The 19350-nt window shown below is 46.5% G+C and overlaps 1 protein-coding gene across 1 annotated transcript; it reads right to left on the reverse strand.

Annotated features, from left to right (window-relative positions):
* Positions 1 to 1341: 1341 nt before the first annotated feature.
* Positions 1342 to 11536, reverse strand: DTD2 (D-aminoacyl-tRNA deacylase 2). Its single transcript, XM_038756681.1, has 3 exons — positions 11479 to 11536; positions 9389 to 9458; positions 1342 to 1688 (listed from the first exon to the last, which is right to left on the reverse strand). Exons 2-3 carry the CDS (start codon positions 9402 to 9404, stop codon positions 1363 to 1365), a joined length of 342 nt encoding a protein of 113 aa, XP_038612609.1. The 5' UTR covers positions 9405 to 9458; positions 11479 to 11536; the 3' UTR covers positions 1342 to 1362.
* Between the last annotated feature and the right edge of the window lie 7814 nt (positions 11537 to 19350).

Below are 19350 nucleotides of genomic sequence, written 5' to 3' on the forward strand. Positions count from 1 at the left end.
CTTGGTTATTTTGTTAAATGGAAAAAAATTAGCTGGAAAAATCATCTATATGTTTTACAGTACATGAATTCTAGTTACATAGAGTTTGTTCCGTTATATAACTTGGGACACTTCAAAGTCTAATTCAAATATCCAAAAATCTATGTTCTCTCACCACAAGAAACATCTTTTGATCAGAAATTAAAAGAACAAAGCATGTCAATAAACGACTCTGTTGACGAATTGTATTTTCCAAGCACTCTGCACACAGTAAGTGCTCAATAAATATGATTGAATGAATGAATGAATGAATGACCACATTTTTAGCTATGTTGACTTTCTGATGTTCCTGTCAATATAGTAAAACGTCATTATAGTGAAATGGGTTGAAGACCAGGGGCTTTTCAGAGCTACATTGTTTTATGGAGCACAGAAATCAGATGATTACACTGTTTAATAAATACATTTGCTGCTGAATTTGTACTTATAGTACATGAAAATTTGAAAGATTCAGTCCCCAAAATGCTCTGATGGTCCCCAAATCCTTCCTTATTTTTCAAGGATGGCGCTACTGATGGTGAGATCATCTGACTTGCACGCACGTGGCTTTGAAGATGGACGATACTCTCTTCTGCATTACCTGAATGCACAGATCGTTCCTTACTGCACGAACGCAGGACCTTCATAGTGTTTTCAGGTCTGCCTCTCACTATCTCAATCGAAAAGGCAAAATTTGCTTAAGGAGAGTAATTCCTCTCCCAATTACTGTTCCCCCACTCACCCACCCAAACTGGATTGTTTGGACCCCTCTATGTTTGGTCTATTCCTCTGTTTTGGAAGAAGGGGAATCTTCATTCAGATCAGTACTTCATTATAATCAGTCAATCAATCAATCGTATTTATTGAGCGCTTACTATGTGCAGAGCACTGTACTAAGCGCTTGGGAAGTACAGATTGGCAACACATAGAGACAGTCCCTACCCAACAGTGGGTAATGAGATCTTACTGTAGTTTTTCTTATTCACAAAACTTGGAATGTGTATACGGAGGCATAAAAATACTTGGGAGAGGGCTTGGGCATTTACAGATTTTATAGCTGTGTTCCACTCAGCACATTTCTATTATTCTAACAACTGAAATGTACAGAGCCTTTGTTACAAGAATCTCAAGGAACTTTACCAAAAAGTACCGATGAAGTCAATAGCAAATATCAGCACCACTGTTTAATTTCTACAGTGGAGAAACTCAGACATGGGAGTATTTAGTCGGTGGCAAAACTGAGATGAAAACGGTTTCTGTGAACACCCTACAAGATAGGGGAAAGTCATTTTTCAAGTGATCTAATCATTGGGAAACAAGGATAGGCAAACTCGCTTTTATTTCTTAAAACTCAATCAAGTGCGTGTACGGTCCGTTGGTGTCCAGTTTCAGCACCTGCCTGTTCCCATAGATGCCGTGTTGGACCGTGACCCCGGCCTCGGCACACTTGCTGTTTGAGGTCACCTCTTTCTCACAGAGATCCACGAACTGAGAATACAGCCCCAGCCCTTCCTCTTTGCCCAAATTGCAGTGGTACTGTACGCCTCTTCCCTTTACTTTCCCACCCAGTGTGGCTTGCGGGACGATGAGAATGTCGCCGGGCAGATCCAGTACAGACACGTGCTGGCCATTTTCAGACTCACTTAATTTCACATTTAAGAGCGTGCTAACTGGAAAAACAAAACACGAACAACTTCTTTTTAATGCTTCAAAACTGAAAAGGACAAACCCAACGACTTGAAGTTTTCAATTATTCATCGTATTTACCAGATGCTATTCTGGTGTATTATCTTTCAGAGCACAACAGGTGCTATGCACATTTCCAAAAATGTCCCCCCCCTCAGGTTTCTTAAGTGAGACCACAGTGCACCTTGCAGACTGTGAGCCCACTGTTGGGTAGGGACTGTCTCTATATGTTGCCAATTTGTACATCCCAAGCGCTTAGTACAGTGCTCTGCACACAGTAAGCGCTCAATAAATACGATTGATGATTGATGATGATATTTGGTTTGGCCTCTGACCAGGATGGCAGATTGGAAAAATCTGGTCACATCAGGGTCGCCTCCCAACTCTGATAGGACATAATACCTTATAGGTATACAGTTTCAGAAGATTTGGGGGGTTTGTTTTTTTTAAATGGGATTTGTTAAGTATTTACTAGGTGCCAGGCACTACTACGTGCTGGGATAGAGACAAGTTAATCAAGTTGGACACAGCCCATGTCCCAGATGGGGCTCACATTGTTAATCCCCATTTTACAGTTGAGCGGACTGACTAGCTAAGTGACTTGGGAAAGTCACTTTACCGCCCTGGGTCTCGGTGTCCTCATCTGTGAAATGGGGATACACCTGCCCTCCCTTCCTCTCAGACTGTGAGCTCCATACGGGGTAGGGACCGTGTCATTCATTCATTCAATCGTATTTATTAAGCACTTACTTTGTACAGAGTACTGTACTCAGCGCTTGGGAGAGTACAATACAACAATAAATTGTTCCCAGACTGAGCCCCCTCCTTCCTCTCCCTCCCCATCCCCCCGGCCTTACCTCCTTCTCCTCGCCACAGCACCTGTATATATGTATATATGTTTGTACGGATTTATTACTCTATTTTATTTGTACATGTTTCTTCTTTTTAATTTATTTTGTTAATATGTTTTGTTTTGTTCTCTGTCTCCCCCTTCTAGACTGCGAGCCCACTGTTGGGTAGGGACCGTCTCTATATGTTGCCAACTTGTACTTCCCAAGCGCTTAGTACAGTGCTCTGCACACAGTAAGTGCTCAATAAATACGATTGAATGAATGAGTGAATGATCTAGATGCCAGACCATTAGACCAGCATGCAGCATAACGGAAGGACTTAATTCTCTAAGGGTAGTTATTATTCTGTGCAGAGCTCTCTACAAGGAGAAGACTCTGTCCCTGCCCTCAAGGAGTTTACAATATAATGGAGAAGCTTGCAATCTAAATCTGGCCCAGGCATCCAAAATCACAAAACATGATTTCCTTGGTCCACAGCCTTCATCCAGAGACACCCAATGCTAGCCTTTCTCCCTTTGAAATCTGCCACCGGGGTCCACACTAACCCAAGTAAATCACTGAGAGGCTTTATGAGCCTTGTTCCCTTAGAAGAGTAGACTAGGCTAGCAGGATGCTTTGACTTCCCTGATCTGGAGTCTGTGGAAGAGGAGAGTCCAGGAAACTCTGAAAATTCCAGGGCCCATTCTACCTTGAAATCAAGATCTGGGGGAACACTCCGGGAATAATAACAACGACGACATTTGTTAGGTGCCAAGCACTGGACTGAGCACTGGGCTAGATTAATAATAATCAGGTCGGACACAATTCCTGTCTCACATGAGGCTCAGAGAACTAGTCACTGACACTGTATATATGTATATATGGTTGTACATATTTATTACTCTATTTATTTATTTATTTATTTATTTTACTTGTACATTTCTATCCTATTTATTTTATTTTGTTGGTATGTTTGGTTCTGTTCTCTGTCTCCCCCTTTTAGACTGTGAGCCCACTGTTGGGTAGGGACTGTCTCTATGTGTTGCCAATCTGTACTTCCCAAGCGCTTAGTACAGTGCTCTGCACATAGTAAGCGCTCAATAAATACGATTGATTGATTGATTGATTGACACTCTGAACTGATTAGCCATTCCATCAGTCAGACCCGTCCATTTTCCCTATTTAAAAGAGGAGAACTCCCCCTTTTAGACTGTGAGCCCACTGTTGGGTAGGGACTGTCTCTATATGTTGCCAATTTGTACTTCCCAAGCGCTTAGTACAGTGCTCTGCACACAGTAAGCGCTCAGTAAATACGATTGATGATGATGACGATAACTACACACCACGGCCCTCGGCGACTCGTCCTGCCCTGGAAAAACCTGTAGCTCTTGGAACTCTAATTTGGATCTACGGCTAAATGGCTCTCTGGGCTTATGCTGGTAGAAGCTCAATTTTGGGACGACAATAGGACTGAGAGGAAGCAGTTTACCCATCCGCACATCTCCCTCTCTGCTTGCTTACAGGAAGAACTTAATACAACCTGTCTAGCTTCACAGCAGATCACTGCTATTTGACAAATGAGGATTTTTATAAGCCTACTTCACACTGAAATATAAGCCTACTTCACACTGAAAAACAGTCTGGCAGGACATCTTAAACAATTCCCTCATGGGAGTCTGTGGAAGATGGGGGTGAATGAAACAGTGGAAACTCCAAGGTACATTCTGTTCTGACATGGGAGCTGGTGAAATCTCCAGGAAGTACACCTTAAATCCAAAAGAGGTACTAAAGCAGCACGAGAGGCTTAGAAAAACGATTTTTAAAGCCGCCCAATGTCACGACCCTAACACTGTAAATCAACGTACATCCTCCAAAATGATTATAATGCTGCACAGGGAAAGTTCGCAAGGACAGGCATCTCCATTAACTACAGGGTCATTTTCTCCTCTGTTGCAAATGTTCCAAATTTAAGTAGTCTGCATCCTAATATGCATCCCTTATGACTATAATCATATAGTTTCTGGGTTTTAAATACATTTTCTTGCAGGGAACAAATGAAAAACAGGGGAGTAAACTGGAAGGTGAGACGCAGTTTATGCCATTGTGGTGAGATGTGACAATTGAAACAGCTTTTCAAAATCCCAGTTTTCAAGATTCATCACCAGCAGTGAATGTAATAAAGTAGTCGAAGGCATATCACATTGGAACAGCTTGTATAGCACAAGTTACACTGTAAGGATTACTTTCCACCCTATGCGCTTGTTGGGTTTGCTCAACTCACATTAACCTCAACTATTTACATGGAGCAGAAGACCATTTATCATACTTAACGTCCCAAAACGTTGAAAGGGCTGTTACAGCAACCGAGGGGGATTTCACTGTCTCACAACCAACCTCATTAACACAGCGGCTACTGCCTAAGTCTTGGCTAAATCTACAAATTCCCCTGAAATTCCCAAGAAATGATAAGCCAACTTGTCCTTCCCAAGCGCTTAGTACAGTGCTCTGCACACAGTAAGCGCTCAATAAATATGATTAAATGAAAAAAAAACCAAGCCATTGCTTCCAAGTTCCTTGACAATTTGAGATTCACATGTCTTCCTGCTCCCAGGTGGGAATTTTGGGGACCGTGCAGGGAGATTTGGGGGGAAGGGGAGAAATGAGGAGGGGAATGCTCTTTCCCACAGCTCTAAGGATCCCTGGGAGCTTCCTGAAGGAGAACTGGGGTAATTATTCTCCAACACTAAAGGTGAGTTCTTCTCCTCGTTAAATTCACTATAGTTAATTGCACAACTTCATACTATTATTTATGAGGTCATTATTGGGGATTAAGACTTGCAGATTGAGTCTGCCTATGGAATCCCAGGCAGTAGATTACTATTTACAATGTGCCTGCATCAACAAGCCGCAAAATCCTTTTATTAGGGCTCATGTACAAGAGAAGCAGCGTGGCTCAGTGGAGAAGAGCCTGGGCTTTGGAGTCAGAGGTCATGGGTTCAAACCTCTGCTCCGCCAATTGTCAGCTGTGTAACTTTGGGCAAGTCACTTAACTTCTCTGGGCCTCAGTTACCTCATCTGGAAAATGGGGATTGAGACTGTGAGCCCCACGTGGGACAACCTGATCACCTTGTAACCTCCCCAGCGCTTAGAACAGTGCTTTGCACATAGTAAGCGCTTAATAAATGCCATCATTATTATTATTATTATTATTATATAGACACAGTCCCTACCCAACAGTGGGCTCACAGTCTAAGAGGGGTAGACAGAGAACAAAACCAAACATACTAACAAAATAAAATAGACATGTACAAGTAAAATAAATAAATAAATAGAGTAACAAATATGTACAAACATATATACATATATACAGGTGCTTTGGGGAAGGGAAGGAGGCAAGATGGGGGTGGAGAATATCAAAATGCTTAAGGAGTACGGATCCCAATCAATCAATCAATCAATCAATCGTATTCATTGAGCGCTTACTGTGTGCAGAGCACTGTACTAAGTGCTTGGGAAGTACAAGTTGGCAACATATAGAGACAGTCCCTACCCAACAGTGGGCTCACAGTCTAGAAGCTAGCTAGCTAGCTAGCTCTCTTCCTCCCTTCAAGGCCCTGCTGAGAGCTCACCTCCTCCAGGCGGCCTTCCCAGACTGAGCCCCTTCCTTCCTCTCCCCTTCGTCCCCCTCTCCATCCCCCCCATCTTACCTCCTTCCCTTTCCCACAGCACCTGTATGTATGTATATATGTTTGCACAGATTTATCACTCTATTTATTTATTTATTTTACTTGTACCTATCTATTCTATTTATTTTATTTTGTTAGTATGTTTGGATTTGTTCTCTGTCTCCCTTTTAGACTGTGAGCCCAATTTTGGGTAGGGACTGTCTCTACATGTTGCCAATCCTCTGCACATAGTAAGCGCTCAATAAATACGATTGATGATGATGATAGAAGGGGGAGACAGAGAACAAAACCAAACATACTAACAAAATAAAATAAATAGAATAGATATGTACAAGTAAAATAGAGTAATAAATGTGTAATTTTTATATTTATTTATAAGTATTTATAAGTAATATTTATATTTATATAATATAAGTACATATTTATAAGTAATAAATATCAAGCGCTTAGTACAGTGCTCTGCACATAGTAAGCGCTCAATAAATACGATTGATGATGATGTACAAACATATATACATATATGTGTAGGCACTGCAGAAGGGAAGGCTTAGACAGGGAAGTGAGGATTCAGTGAGGGTTAATGACTAAGCGATGCCTTAATGGTATTGCTGTTTTCTACTGTTTGCCTGAATAAATGTTCTGATGGGCTATGCCCAAGTATCAAACTCCCGCCAAGTTACCTTTGGGTTTTCCTCCTAGCCTGGCCACCTCACAGCTCGGAAACTTGGCTCCTTCTCCCTCCAATCCGGTCTGACTCCAGCCAGGGAATTCAGGACCTCCTCTGGACTTCTGCTTTCAATCCCAGTGATCCCTCAAGAACACCACAGAAGCAGCTGAGAAGCACACTGACAAGCAGCGTGGCTCAGTGGAAAGAGCCCGGGCTCGGGAGTCGGAGGTCACGGGTTCAAATCCCGGCTCCGCCGCTTGTCAGCTGTGTGTCTTTGGGCAAGCCGCTTGATAATAATAATAATTTTGGTATTGGTTAAGCACTTACTATGTGCAAAGCCCTGTTCTAAGCGCTGGGGAGGATACAAGGCGATCAGGTTGTCCCATGTGGGGCTCACAATCTTAATCCCCGTTTTACAGATGAGGTAACTGAAGCACAGAGAAGTTAAGTGACTTGCCCAAGGTCACACATTGACAAGCAGCAGAGCCGGGATTTGAACTCATCACCTCTGACTCCCAAGCCCGTGCCCTAGGCACTGAGCCATGCTGGGTACTTCTCTATGCCTCAGTTCCCTCATCTGTAGAATGGGGATTACGATTGTGAGCCCCACATGGGACAACCTGATCACCTTGGATCCTTCCCAGGGCTTAGAACTGTGATTTGCACATAGTAAGTGCTTAACAAATACCCGCCCCCCGCCCCCGCCAAAAAAAAACCAAACACAGCCTCTCACCTCACCTCACATTTATTTATTTTATTTGTACATATCTATTCTATTTATTTTATTTTGTTAGTATGTTTGGTTTTGTTCTCTGTCTCCCCCTTTTAGACTGTCAGCCCACTGTTGGGTAGGGACTGTCTCTATATGTTGCCAATTTGTGCTTCCCAAGCGCTTAGTACAGTGCTCTGCACATAGTAAGCGCTCAATAAATACGATTGATTGATTGATTGATTTGGCTTTCCTACTCCCACTCTCCTGGGGAATATTCCCATCCTACTCAAGTCATTTACACAATATATTTTTTATTTCTTTTCCAGTTACAATACCCACATACCATATTTTATTACTGTTGAATGTACAAGGATCAGGTTTAGTTCCCAGAGCAAGGGACAGGTCTAATGTACTTTTATTACTGTTGAATGTACAAGGGTCAGGGTTAGATCCGAGACTAAGGAACAGGTCTAATGTACTTTTATTACTGTTGAATGTACAAGGATCAGGTTTAGTTCCCAGGGCAAGGGACAGGTCTAATGTACTTTTATTACTGTTGAATGTACAAGGGTCAGGGTTAGATCCCAGACTAAGGAACAGGTCTAATGTACTTTTATTTCTGTTGAATGTACAAGGGTCAGGGTTAGATCTGAGACTAAGGAACAGGTCTAATGTACTTTTATTACTGTTGAATGTACAATGGTCAGGGTTAGATCTGAGACTAAGGAATTGGTCTAATGTACTTTTATTACTGTTGAATGTACAAGGGTCAGGGTTAGATCTGAGACTAAGGAACAGGTCTAATGTACTTTTATTACTGTTGAATGTACAATGGTCAGGGTTAGATCTGAGACTAAGGAATTGGTCTAATGTACTTTTATTACTGTTGAATGTACAAGGGTCAGGGTTAGATCTGAGACTAAGGAATTGGTCTAATGTACTTTTATTACTGTTGAATGTACAAGGGTCAGGGTTAGATCCGAGACTAAGGAACGGGTCTAATGTACTTTTCTTACTGTTGAATGTACAAGGGTCAGGGTTAGATCCGAGACCAAGGAACAGGTCTAATGTACTTTTATTACTGTTGAATGTACAAGGGTCAGGGTTAGATCCGAGACTAAGGAACAGGTCTAATGTACTTTTATTACTGCTGAATGTACAAGGGTCAGGGTTAGATCCGAGACCAAGGAACAGGTCTAATGTACTTTTATTACTGTTGAATGTACAAGGGTCAGGGTTAGATCCGAGACTAAGGAACAGGTCTAATGTACTTTTATTACTGCTGAATGTACAAGGGTCAGGGTTAGATCCGAGACCAAGGAACAGGTCTAATGTACTTTTATTACTGTTGAATGTACAAGGGTCAGGGTTAGATCCGAGACTAAGGAACAGGTCTAATGTACTTTTATTACTGCTGAATGTACAAGGGTCAGGGTTAGATCCGAGACTAAGGAACAGGTCTAATGTACTTTTTGTATTTACCATAGCCCCAAATACAACCAAGCTTGCTAATGAAATCATCTATCCTACATAGACTCAAAGCCTCAAGGAAGGTGTTTCTCTGAAACCAGTGAGAAAAGTTATTAGTTAATCTAGTTCTCTCTACTGTGGATATAGTTGAGAACTAACTGTGAGTGGCATGATTTCAACCCAGAAGCCTTGATTGCCTATAAAGCACAATTCAAGCAGATTCTTAATTAAGCCTATTCCATCCCAGTCCCAAGTTGTTCACTTCACTGCGCTCATTTTCAATTTTAAGGAATAAAACGTAATAAAAAGAAACTCATACCCATTTTGGGAAGCATTTCTTCATTAGCTCCTTTGAGGAAGCACACGTAGATCACCACTCCCTTCTTAATCTAGGAAAAATTACCAAAGGGCATTCAGTTTATAAAATAAGCTCTTAAATAGAGGCCTAACACAATTAAAAACTCCCCAAAAGTGATCTGCCACAAAGCCCAAGTTGAGCAAACTCCCCGGCATTGACATTCATTTAATTGTATTTGTTGAGCACTTGCTGTGTGCAGAGCACTGTACTAAACGCTTGGAAAGTAAAATTTAGCAACAAATAGAGACAATCCCTGCCCACAGCAGGCTCACAGTCTGGCTGCGGGGGAGATAGTGGCTAGAGCACAGGCCTTGGGAGAGTCATGGGTTCTAATCCTGGCTCTGCCGTCTGCTGTGTGACCCGGGGCAAGTCACTTCACTTCTCTGGGCCTCAGTTACTTCTTCTGTAAAATGGGGATTAACAAATGGGAGCCCCATGTGGGACGGGGACTGAGTCCACCCCGATCAGCTTGTACCGAAAGGCAGCGTGGCTCAGTGGAAAGAGCCTGGGCTTGGGAGTCAGAGGTTGTGGGTTCTAATCCTGACTCTGCCACTCGTCAACCGTGTGACTTTGGGCAAGTCACTTTACTTCTCTAGGCCTCAGTTACCTCATCTGTAAAACGGGGATGAAGACTGTGAGATTAATAGTAACCATAATAAATGTTGATATTTGTTGAGTGCTTATTATGTGCCAAGCACTGCTCTAAGCGCTGGGGTAGTTACAAGGTCATCAGGTTGTCCCACGTTGGGGCCCACAGTCTTCACCCCCACTTTCCAGATGAGGTAACTGAGGCCCAGAGAAGTGAAGTGACTTGCCCCAGGTCACACAGCAGACAAGTGGCAGAGCCGGGATTAGAACCCACGACGGATTAAGACTGTGAGCCCCGCGTGGGACAACCTGATGACTTGTATCTACCCCAGCGATTAGAACAGTGCTTGGCACATAGTAAGTGCGTACGAAATACCATTGTTTATTATTATTATTATGCCCGGATCGTCCAACCACCCCACCATGGGGAGGGGGGCTAGCTTGGGCCCGGGAGGCGTCGCCCAACCCCGGGGTCGGTCCTGGGGGATCTCGGGGGATCTTGGGGGGATGTTGGGGGGTCCCGGGGAATCCCGAGGGTCTCGGGGGATGTCGGGGGGGATCTCAGGGGGATCTTGGAGGATCTCAGAGGGTCCGGGGGGTCTTGGGGGGGATGTCCAGGGGTCTCGGAGGTCACGGGGATGTCTGGGGGGCATCAGGGGGTCCCGAGGGATGTCGGGGGGTCCTGGGGGGATGTCAGGGATCTCGGGGGATGTCGGGGGGATCTCAGGGGGTCCGGGGGTCCCGGGGGATGTCGGGGGGATCTTGGAGGATCTCGGAGGGTCCGGGAGGTCTTGGGGGGATGTCCGGAGGTCTCGGGGGTCACGGGGATGTCTGGGGGGCATCAGGGGGTCCCCAGGGATGTCAGGGGTCTCGGGGGATGTCGGGGGGATCTTGGAGGATCTCGGAGGGTCCGGGAGGTCTTGGGGGGATGTCCGGAGGTCTCGGAGGTCACGGGGATGTCTGGGGGGCATCAGGGGGTCCCCAGGGATGTCAGGGGTCTCGGGGGATGTCGGGGGGAATCTCGGGGGACTCTCGGAGGGTCCGGGGGATCTTGGGGAGATGTCCGGGGGTCTCGGGGGGTCCGGGAGGATCCCGGGAGTTCCCTGGGGATGTCGGGGGGTCTCTTGGGGGATCTCGGGGAATGTCGGGGGGGGGGGGCCTCGGGGATCTCAGGGGTCCCAGGGGTTCCCGAGGGATGTCAGGGGGTCCTGGGGGGATGCCGGGGGGTCCTCAGGGGGATCTTGGGGGCTATGTCTGGGGGTCTGGGGGGGGGTCTCGGGAGTTCCTTGGGGATGTCGGGGGGCCTCAGGGGTTCCCGAGGGATGTCGGCGGGTCCCAGGGGGTCCTGGGGGGATGTCGGGGGGCCTCGGGGGGATCTCGGGGGGCTGTCCGGGGGGGGTCTCGGGAGTTCCTTAGGGATGTCGGGGGGATCCGGGGGGTCGTGCCGCCGGTGTCCGCGTTACCTCCACCCACGGCGTTTGGGGGTCCCCGCGGGGGGTGCGGGGCCCGGGCCCGGGCCCGGGCCGGGCCCGCCCCTCCCCCGGGCCCCGCAGCCGGGCGCGCAGGCACTGCTGCAGCAGCGCGCGGGCACGCGGGGCCCCGCCCGGACCCCCGGCGCCCGCGCCAGGACCCCCGGGGCCCGCGCCAGGACCCCCGGGGCCCGCGTCCGTCGCCATCGCAACACCGGGGCACCGCGGCGGGGGAGGGGAAAGGGGAGGGCCACGCAGCGCGCCTGCGCCACGAGACCACGGGCCGCGCCGCCTCCTTCGTTCGTTCGTTCATTCATTCATTCGTATTTCTTGAGCGATTGAGCCTCCTCAGCCCCGCGCGCGCGCCGCCTCCTTCATTCATTCAATCGTATTTATTGAACGATTGAGCCTCCGCAGCCCCCCCCCCGCGCGCGCGCGCGCCGCCTCCTTCTCTCCTTCCTTCATTCGCATTTATTGATCGATTGAGCCTCCCCAGCCCCGCGCGCGCGCCGCCTCCTTCATTCATTCAACCGTATTTGAGCGATTGAGCCTCCGCAGCTCCGCGCGCGCGCCTCCTCCTCAGCCCCGCCCGCGCACCGCCTCCTTCCTTCCTTCATTCAATCGTATTTATTGAGCGATTGAGCCTCCGCAGCCCCGCGCACGCACCGCCTCCTTCGTTCAATCAATCGTATTTATTGAGCGATTGAGCCTCCGCAGCCCCGCGCACGCACCGCCTCCTTCGTTCAATCAATCGTATTTCTTGAGCGATTGAGCCTCCTCAGCCCCGCGCGCAGGCCGCCTCCTTCATTCATTCATTCAACCGTATTTATTCAACCGCCTCACTTCAATCCATACTTCATGCTGCTGCCCGGATTGCCTTTGTCCAGAAACGCTCTGGGCACGTCACTCCCCTCCTCAAAAATCTCCAGTGGCTCCCGATCAATCTGCGCATCAGGCAGAAACTCCTCACCCTGGGCTTCCAGGCTGTCCATCCATCCCCTCGCCCCCTCCTACTTCACCTCCCTTCTCTCCTTCTCCAGCCCAGCCCGCGTCCTCCGCTCCTCCGCTGCTAATCTCCTCACCGTTAGGCCTCATTCTCCCCTGTCCCGCCATCGACCCCCGGCCCACGTCCTCCCTCAATCCCTCTGCCCATCCGCCCAGCTCGCTCTCTTCCTCCCTTCAAGGCCCTACTGCGAGCTCACCTCCTCCAGGAGACCTTCCCACACTGAGCCCCTTCCTTCCTCTCCCCCTCTCCATCCCCCCCCATCTTACCTCCTTCCCTTCCCCACAGCACCTGTATATATGGATATATGTTTGTACATATTTATTACTCGATTTATTTTACTTGTACATTTCTATCCTACTTATTTTATTTTGTTGGTATGTTTGGTTCTGTTCTCTGTCTCCCCCTTTTAGACTGTGAGCCCACTGTTGGGTAGGGACTGTCTCTATGTGTTGCCAATTTGTACTTCCCAAGCGCTTAGTACAGTGCTCTGCACATAGTAAGCGCTCAATAAATACGATTGATTGATTGATTGATTGAGCGATTGAGCCTCCGCAGCCCCGCGCGCGCGCCGCTTCCTTCGTTCAATCAATCGTATTTATTGAGCGATTGAGCTTCCGCAGCCCCGCGCGCGCGCGCCGCCTCCTTCGTTCATTCAATCAATCGTTTTTATTGAGCGATTGAGCCTCCTCAGCCCCGCGCGTGCTCCGCCTCCTTCATTCATTCAATCGTATTTCTTGAGCGATTGAGCCTCCTCAGCCCCGCGCGTGCCGCCTCCTTCATTCATTCAATCGTATTTCTTGAGCGATTGAGCCTCCTCAGCCCCGCGCGTGCTCCGCCTCCTTCATTCATTCAATCGTATTTCTTGAGCGATTGAGCCTCCTCAGCCCCGCGCGTGCCACCTCCTTCATTCATTCATTCGTATTTATTGAGCGATTGGGCCTCCTCAGCCCCGCGCACGCGCCGCCTCCTTCGTTCATTCAATCGTATTTATTGAGCGATTGAGCCTCCTCAGCCCCAAGTGCGCGCTGCCTCCGTTCATTCATTCATTCGTATTTATTGAGCGATTGAGCCTCCGCCTCCTTCCTTCATTCATTCATTCAGTCGTATTTGTTGAGCGATTGAGCCTCCTCAGCCCCGCGCGTGCGCCGCCTCCTTCATTCAATCAATCGTATTTATTGAACGATTGAGCCTCCGCAACCCCGCGCGCGCGCGCCTCCTTCATTCATTCATTCAATCGTATTTATTGAGCGATTGAGCCTCCTCAGCCCCGCCCGCCGCCTCCTTCGTTCATTCATTCAATCGTATTTATTGAGCGCTTGAGCCTCCACAGACCCCCCGCGCGCCGCCTCCTTCATTCATTCATTCAATCGTATTTATTGAACGATTGAGCCTCCACAGACCCCCCCCATGCGCGTCGCCTCCTTCATTCATTCAATCAATCGTATTTATTGAGCGACTGAGCCTCTTCAGCCCCCCGCGCCTGCTCCTCGGCCTCCTCAGCCCCGCGCACCTCCTCCTTCATTCATTCGTTCAATCGTATTTATTGAGCGATTGAGCCCCCGCAGCCCCGCCCGCGCGCCGCCTCCTTCGTTCATTCATTCAATCATATTTATTGAGCGATTGAGCCTCAGCCCCGCGCGCGTGCCACCTCCATTCATTCATTCAATCGGATTTATTGAGCGATTGAGCCTCCTCAGCCTCGCGCGAGCGCCGCCTCCGTTCATTCATTCAATCGTATTTATTGAGCGATTAAGCCTCCCCAGTCCCAAGCGCGCCGCCCCCTTCATTCATTCGTTCAATCGTATTTATTGAGCGATTGAGCCTCCGCCTCGCGCGCCTCCATTCATTCATTCATTCGTATGTATTGAGCGATTGAGCCTCCTCAGCCCCGCGCGCGCACCGCCTCCATTCATTCATTCAATTGGATTTATTGAGCGATTGAGCCTCCTCAGCCCCGCGCGTGCGCCGCCTCCTTCATTCATTCAATCGTATTTATTGAGCGATTGAGCCTCCTCAGCCCCAAGTGCGCGCCGCCTCCGTTCATTCATTCATTCGTATTTCTTGAGCGATTGAGCCTCCGCCTCCTTCATTCATTCATTCATTCATATTTCTTGAGCGACTGAGCCTCCTCAGCCCCGTGCGTGCCGCCTCCTTCATTCATTCAATCGTATTTATTGAGCGATTGAGCCTCCTCAGCCCCAAGTGCGCGCCGCCTCCGTTCATTCATTCATTCGTATTTATTGAGCGATTGAGCCTCCGCCTCCTTCATTCATTCATTCAGTCGTATTTATTGAGCGATTGAGCCTCCACAGCCGCCCCAGCACGCGCCGCCTCCTTCATTCATTCATTCATTCGTATTTATTGAACGATGGAGCCTCCTCAGCCCCGCGCGTGCCCGCCTCCTTCATTCATTCATTCAATCGTATTTATTGAACGATTGAGCCTCCGCAGCCCCGCGCACGTGCCACCTCCTTCATTCATTCATTCATTCAATCGTATTTATTGGGCGACTGAGCCTCCTCCGCCCCATCACTGTACTGGGAGCCCCCGGCGGGCAGCCACGGCCTCTCTTTCGTCATCGCCATCATCAGTCGGCATCGTCTTCGCCTTCTACTTCTTCTCCCAGCGCTTAGCCCAGCGCTCTGCGCCCAGGAAGCGCTCAATAAGAACCCTAAGAATCATGGTATTGGTTAAGCACTTACTAGGCACTTTGGAGTCAGAGGTCGTGGGTTCGAATCCCGGCCCCGCCAATGGTCAGCTGGGTGACTGGGGGCAAGTCACTTCACTGGGCCTCAGTTACCTCATCTGGAAAATGGGGATTAAGACTACTACTAATAATAATATAATGGCATTTGTTAAGCGCTTACTATGGAGCGTCTCTCCCCCTTCTAGACTGGGCAAGTCACTTCACTTCTCTGGGCCTCAGTTACCTCATCTGGAAAATGGGGATTAAGACTAACAATAATAATGATAATATAATAATGGCATTTGTTAAGCGCTTACTATGTAGCGTCTCTCCCCCTTCTAGACTGGGCAAGTCACTTCACTTCTCTGGGCCTCAGTTACCTCATCTGGAAAATGGGGATTAAGACTAACAATAATAATGATAATATAATAATGGCATTTGTTAAGCACTTACTATGTAGCGTCTCTCCCCCTTCTAGACTGGGCAAGTCACTTCACTTCTCTGGGCCTCAGTTACCTCATCTGGAAAATGAGGACTGTAATAATAATAATAATAATAATAATAATAATAATAATAATATAATAATGGCATTTGTTAAGCGCTTACTATGTAGCATCTCTCCCCCTTCTAGACTGGGCAAGTCACTTCACTTCTCTGGGCCTCAGTTACCTCATCTGGAAAATGAGGACTGTAATAATAATAATAATAATAATAATAATAATATAATAATGGCATTTGTTAAGCGCTTACTATGTAGCATCTCTCCCCCTTCTAGACTGGGCAAGTCACCTCACTTCTCTGGGCCTCAGTTACCTCATCTGGAAAATAAAGACTGTAATAATAATAATAATAATAATAATAATAATAATAATATAATGGCATTTGTTAAGCGCTTACTATGTAGCATCTCTCCCCCTTCTAGACTGGGCAAGTCACTTCACTTCTCTGGGCCTCAGTTACCTCATCTGGAAAATGAGGACAATAATAATAACAATAATAATAATAATAATAATAATAATATAATGGCATTTGTTAAGCGCTTACTATGTAGCATCTCTCCCCCTTCTAGACTGGGCAAGTCACTTCACTTCTCTGGGCCTCAGTTACCTCATCTGGAAAATGAGGCCAATAATAATAATAATAATAATAATAATAATAATATAATGGCATTTGTTAAGCGCTTACTATGTAGCATCTCTCCCCCTTCTAGACTGGGCAAGTCACTTCATTTCTCTGGGCCTCAGTTACCTCATCTGGAAAATGAGGACAATAATAATAATAATAATAATATAATGGCATTTGTTAAGCGCTTACTATGTAGCATCTCTCCCCCTTCTAGACTGGGCAAGTCACTTCATTTCTCTGGGCCTCAGTTACCTCATCTGGAAAATGGGGATTAAGACTGTAATAATAATAATTATATAATAATGGCATTTGTTAAGCGCTTACTATGTAGCATTTCTCCCTCTTCTAGACTGTGAGCCCGCTGTTGGGTAGGGACCGTCTCTATATGTTCATTCATTCATTCAATCGTACGTATTGAGCGCTTACTGTGTGCAGAGCACTGGACTAAGCACTTGGGAAGTCCAAATTGGCAACATCTAGAGACGGTCCCTACCCAACAGTGGGCTTACAGTCTAGAAGCCAACTTGTACTTCCCAAGCGCTTAGTACAGTGCTCTGCACACAGTAAGTGCTCAATAAATATGAATGAATGAATGAATAGCATTTTCATTAGAGCAGGATCCCCAGACTGAGCCCCCTTTTCCTCTCCTCCTCCCCATCCCCCTTCCCCTCCCCACAGCACCTGTGTATATGTTTGTACATATTTATTACTCTATTTATTTATTTATTTGTTTTACTTGTACATATCTATTCTATTTATTTTATTTTGTTAATAAGTTTGGTTTTGTTCTTTGTCTCCCCCTTCTAGACTGTGAGCCCATTGTTGGGTAGGGACTGTCTCTAGATGTTGACAACTTGTACTTCCCAGGCGCTTAGTACAGTGCTCTGCACACAGTAAGCACTCAATAAATATGATTGATTGATTACTCTATTTTACTTGTACATGTTTACTTTTCTATTTATTTTGTTAATGATGTGTATCTAGCTTTATTTTTATTTATTCTATTTTTATTTATTCTGGTGACTTGACACCTGTCCACATGTTTTGTTTTGTTGTCTGTCTCCCCCTTCTAGACTGTGAGCCCGTTGTTGGGTAGGGACCGTCTCTATATGTTGCCGATTTGTACTTCCCAAGCGCTTAGTACAGTGCTCTGCACACAGGAAGCGCTCAATAAATACGATTGAGTGAATGAAGGAATGAAGGAATGTGCAAAGCACTGTTCTAAGCGCTGGGGGGGTTACAAGGTGATAAGGTTGCCCCACATGGGGCTCACAATCTTAATCCCCATTTTACAGATGAGGGAACTGAGGCTGAGAAGTGAAGTGACTTGCCCAAGATCACACAGCAGATGTGGCAGAGTCGGGATTCGAACCCATGACCTCTGACTCCAAAGCCCGGGCTCTTTCTTGCCCAAAGCCACACAGCTGATAAGTGGCGGAGCTGGATTAGAACCCACGACCTCTGATTCCCAAGCCTGGGCTCTTTCTACTAAGCCACGCCGCTTCACCCAATAAATACGATTGGGTGAATGAGTGAATGAACTTCTCTTAGTACAGTACCTGGCGCAGAGTAAGCACTTAACAAATATTATTATTATTATTATTGTTATTTTGGGGGCCTTAGTGATGATCTGAACAATGAATTGTGCCTCTCCAAGGGCTTAGTCCAGCGCTCTGCGCACAGGAAGCGCTCAATAAACACCATTGGGTGAATGAATGAATAAATGAATGGACTTCTCTCAGTTCAGTGCCTTGCACAGAGTAAGCACTTAACAAATATTAATATTATTATTATCATTATTATTATTTTCTGGGGCTCAGTGACATCATCTGAGCATGAATTGTCCTTTCCAAGCGCTTAGTCCAGTGCTCTGCACACAGGAAGCGCTCAATAAACACGATCGGATGAATGAATGAATGAATGAATGAATGGACTTCTCTCAGTTCAGTGCCTTGCACAGAGTAAGCACTTAACAAATATTAATATTATTATTATCATTATTATTATTTTCTGGGGCTCAGTGACGTCATCTGAGCATGAGTGGTCCTTTCCAAGCGCTTAGTCCAGCGCTCTGCACACAGGAAGCGCTCAATAAACACGATCGGGTGAATGAATGAATAAATGAATGGACTTCTCTCAGTTCAGTGCCTTGCACAGAGTAAGCACTTAACAAATATTAATATTATTATTATCATTATTATTATTTTCTGGGGCTCAGTGACGTCATCTGAACATGAATTGTCCTTTCCAAGCGCTTAGTCCAGCGCTCTGCACACAGGAAGCGCTCAATAAACATGATTGGGTGAATGAATGAATGAATGAATTTCTCTTAGTACAGTGCCTGGCACAGAATAAGCACTTAACAAGTATTATTATTAGGCTGGAAGCTCCTTGAGTAGAGGAAATATATGCTTTGCTTTTGTTGTACTCTCCCATATAATAATAATAATAATAATGGTGTTTATTAAGCGCTTACTATGTGCAAAGCACTGTTCTAAGCGCTGGGGAGGATACAAGTTGATCAGGTTGTCCCACGTGGGGCTCACAGTAATAATCCCCATTTTACAGATGAGGTAACTGAGGCACAGAGAAGTTAAGTGACTTGCCCAAAGTCACACAGCTGACAATCGGAGGAGCTGGGATTTGAACTCGTGACCTCTGACTCCCAAGCCCGTGCTCTTTCCATTGAGCCACGCTGCTTCCCCTATGTTTAATTCAGCACTTTGCACTCAATGGACACTCGATGTCGGATTGATTTGCTTGAGGAGAGAAAGCTGATCCAGTCACAGGGCTTCTTCTAAAAAAACAATTCCAGAATCACTGCCCGAAGAGGCTGGTAATGATCAATAAATATTCATGTAATAAAAATGGTGATCTGGCAGCCACGAATGTATTTCCCTTTCTTCTAACCCAGCTCTGTATTCTGGACTGGGAGCAGAAATACCTTACTGGGAACACGTAGGCCTATTGTTCTGCGAGGAGTGCAAGGCTTTCAGATAAACAGGGACTGGGAAAATTGAGGGAGGAATTAATGGGGATTCACACCAAG

Source organism: Tachyglossus aculeatus, chromosome 14, assembly GCF_015852505.1.
Source record: "Tachyglossus aculeatus isolate mTacAcu1 chromosome 14, mTacAcu1.pri, whole genome shotgun sequence".
Lineage (NCBI taxonomy): Eukaryota > Metazoa > Chordata > Mammalia > Monotremata > Tachyglossidae > Tachyglossus > Tachyglossus aculeatus.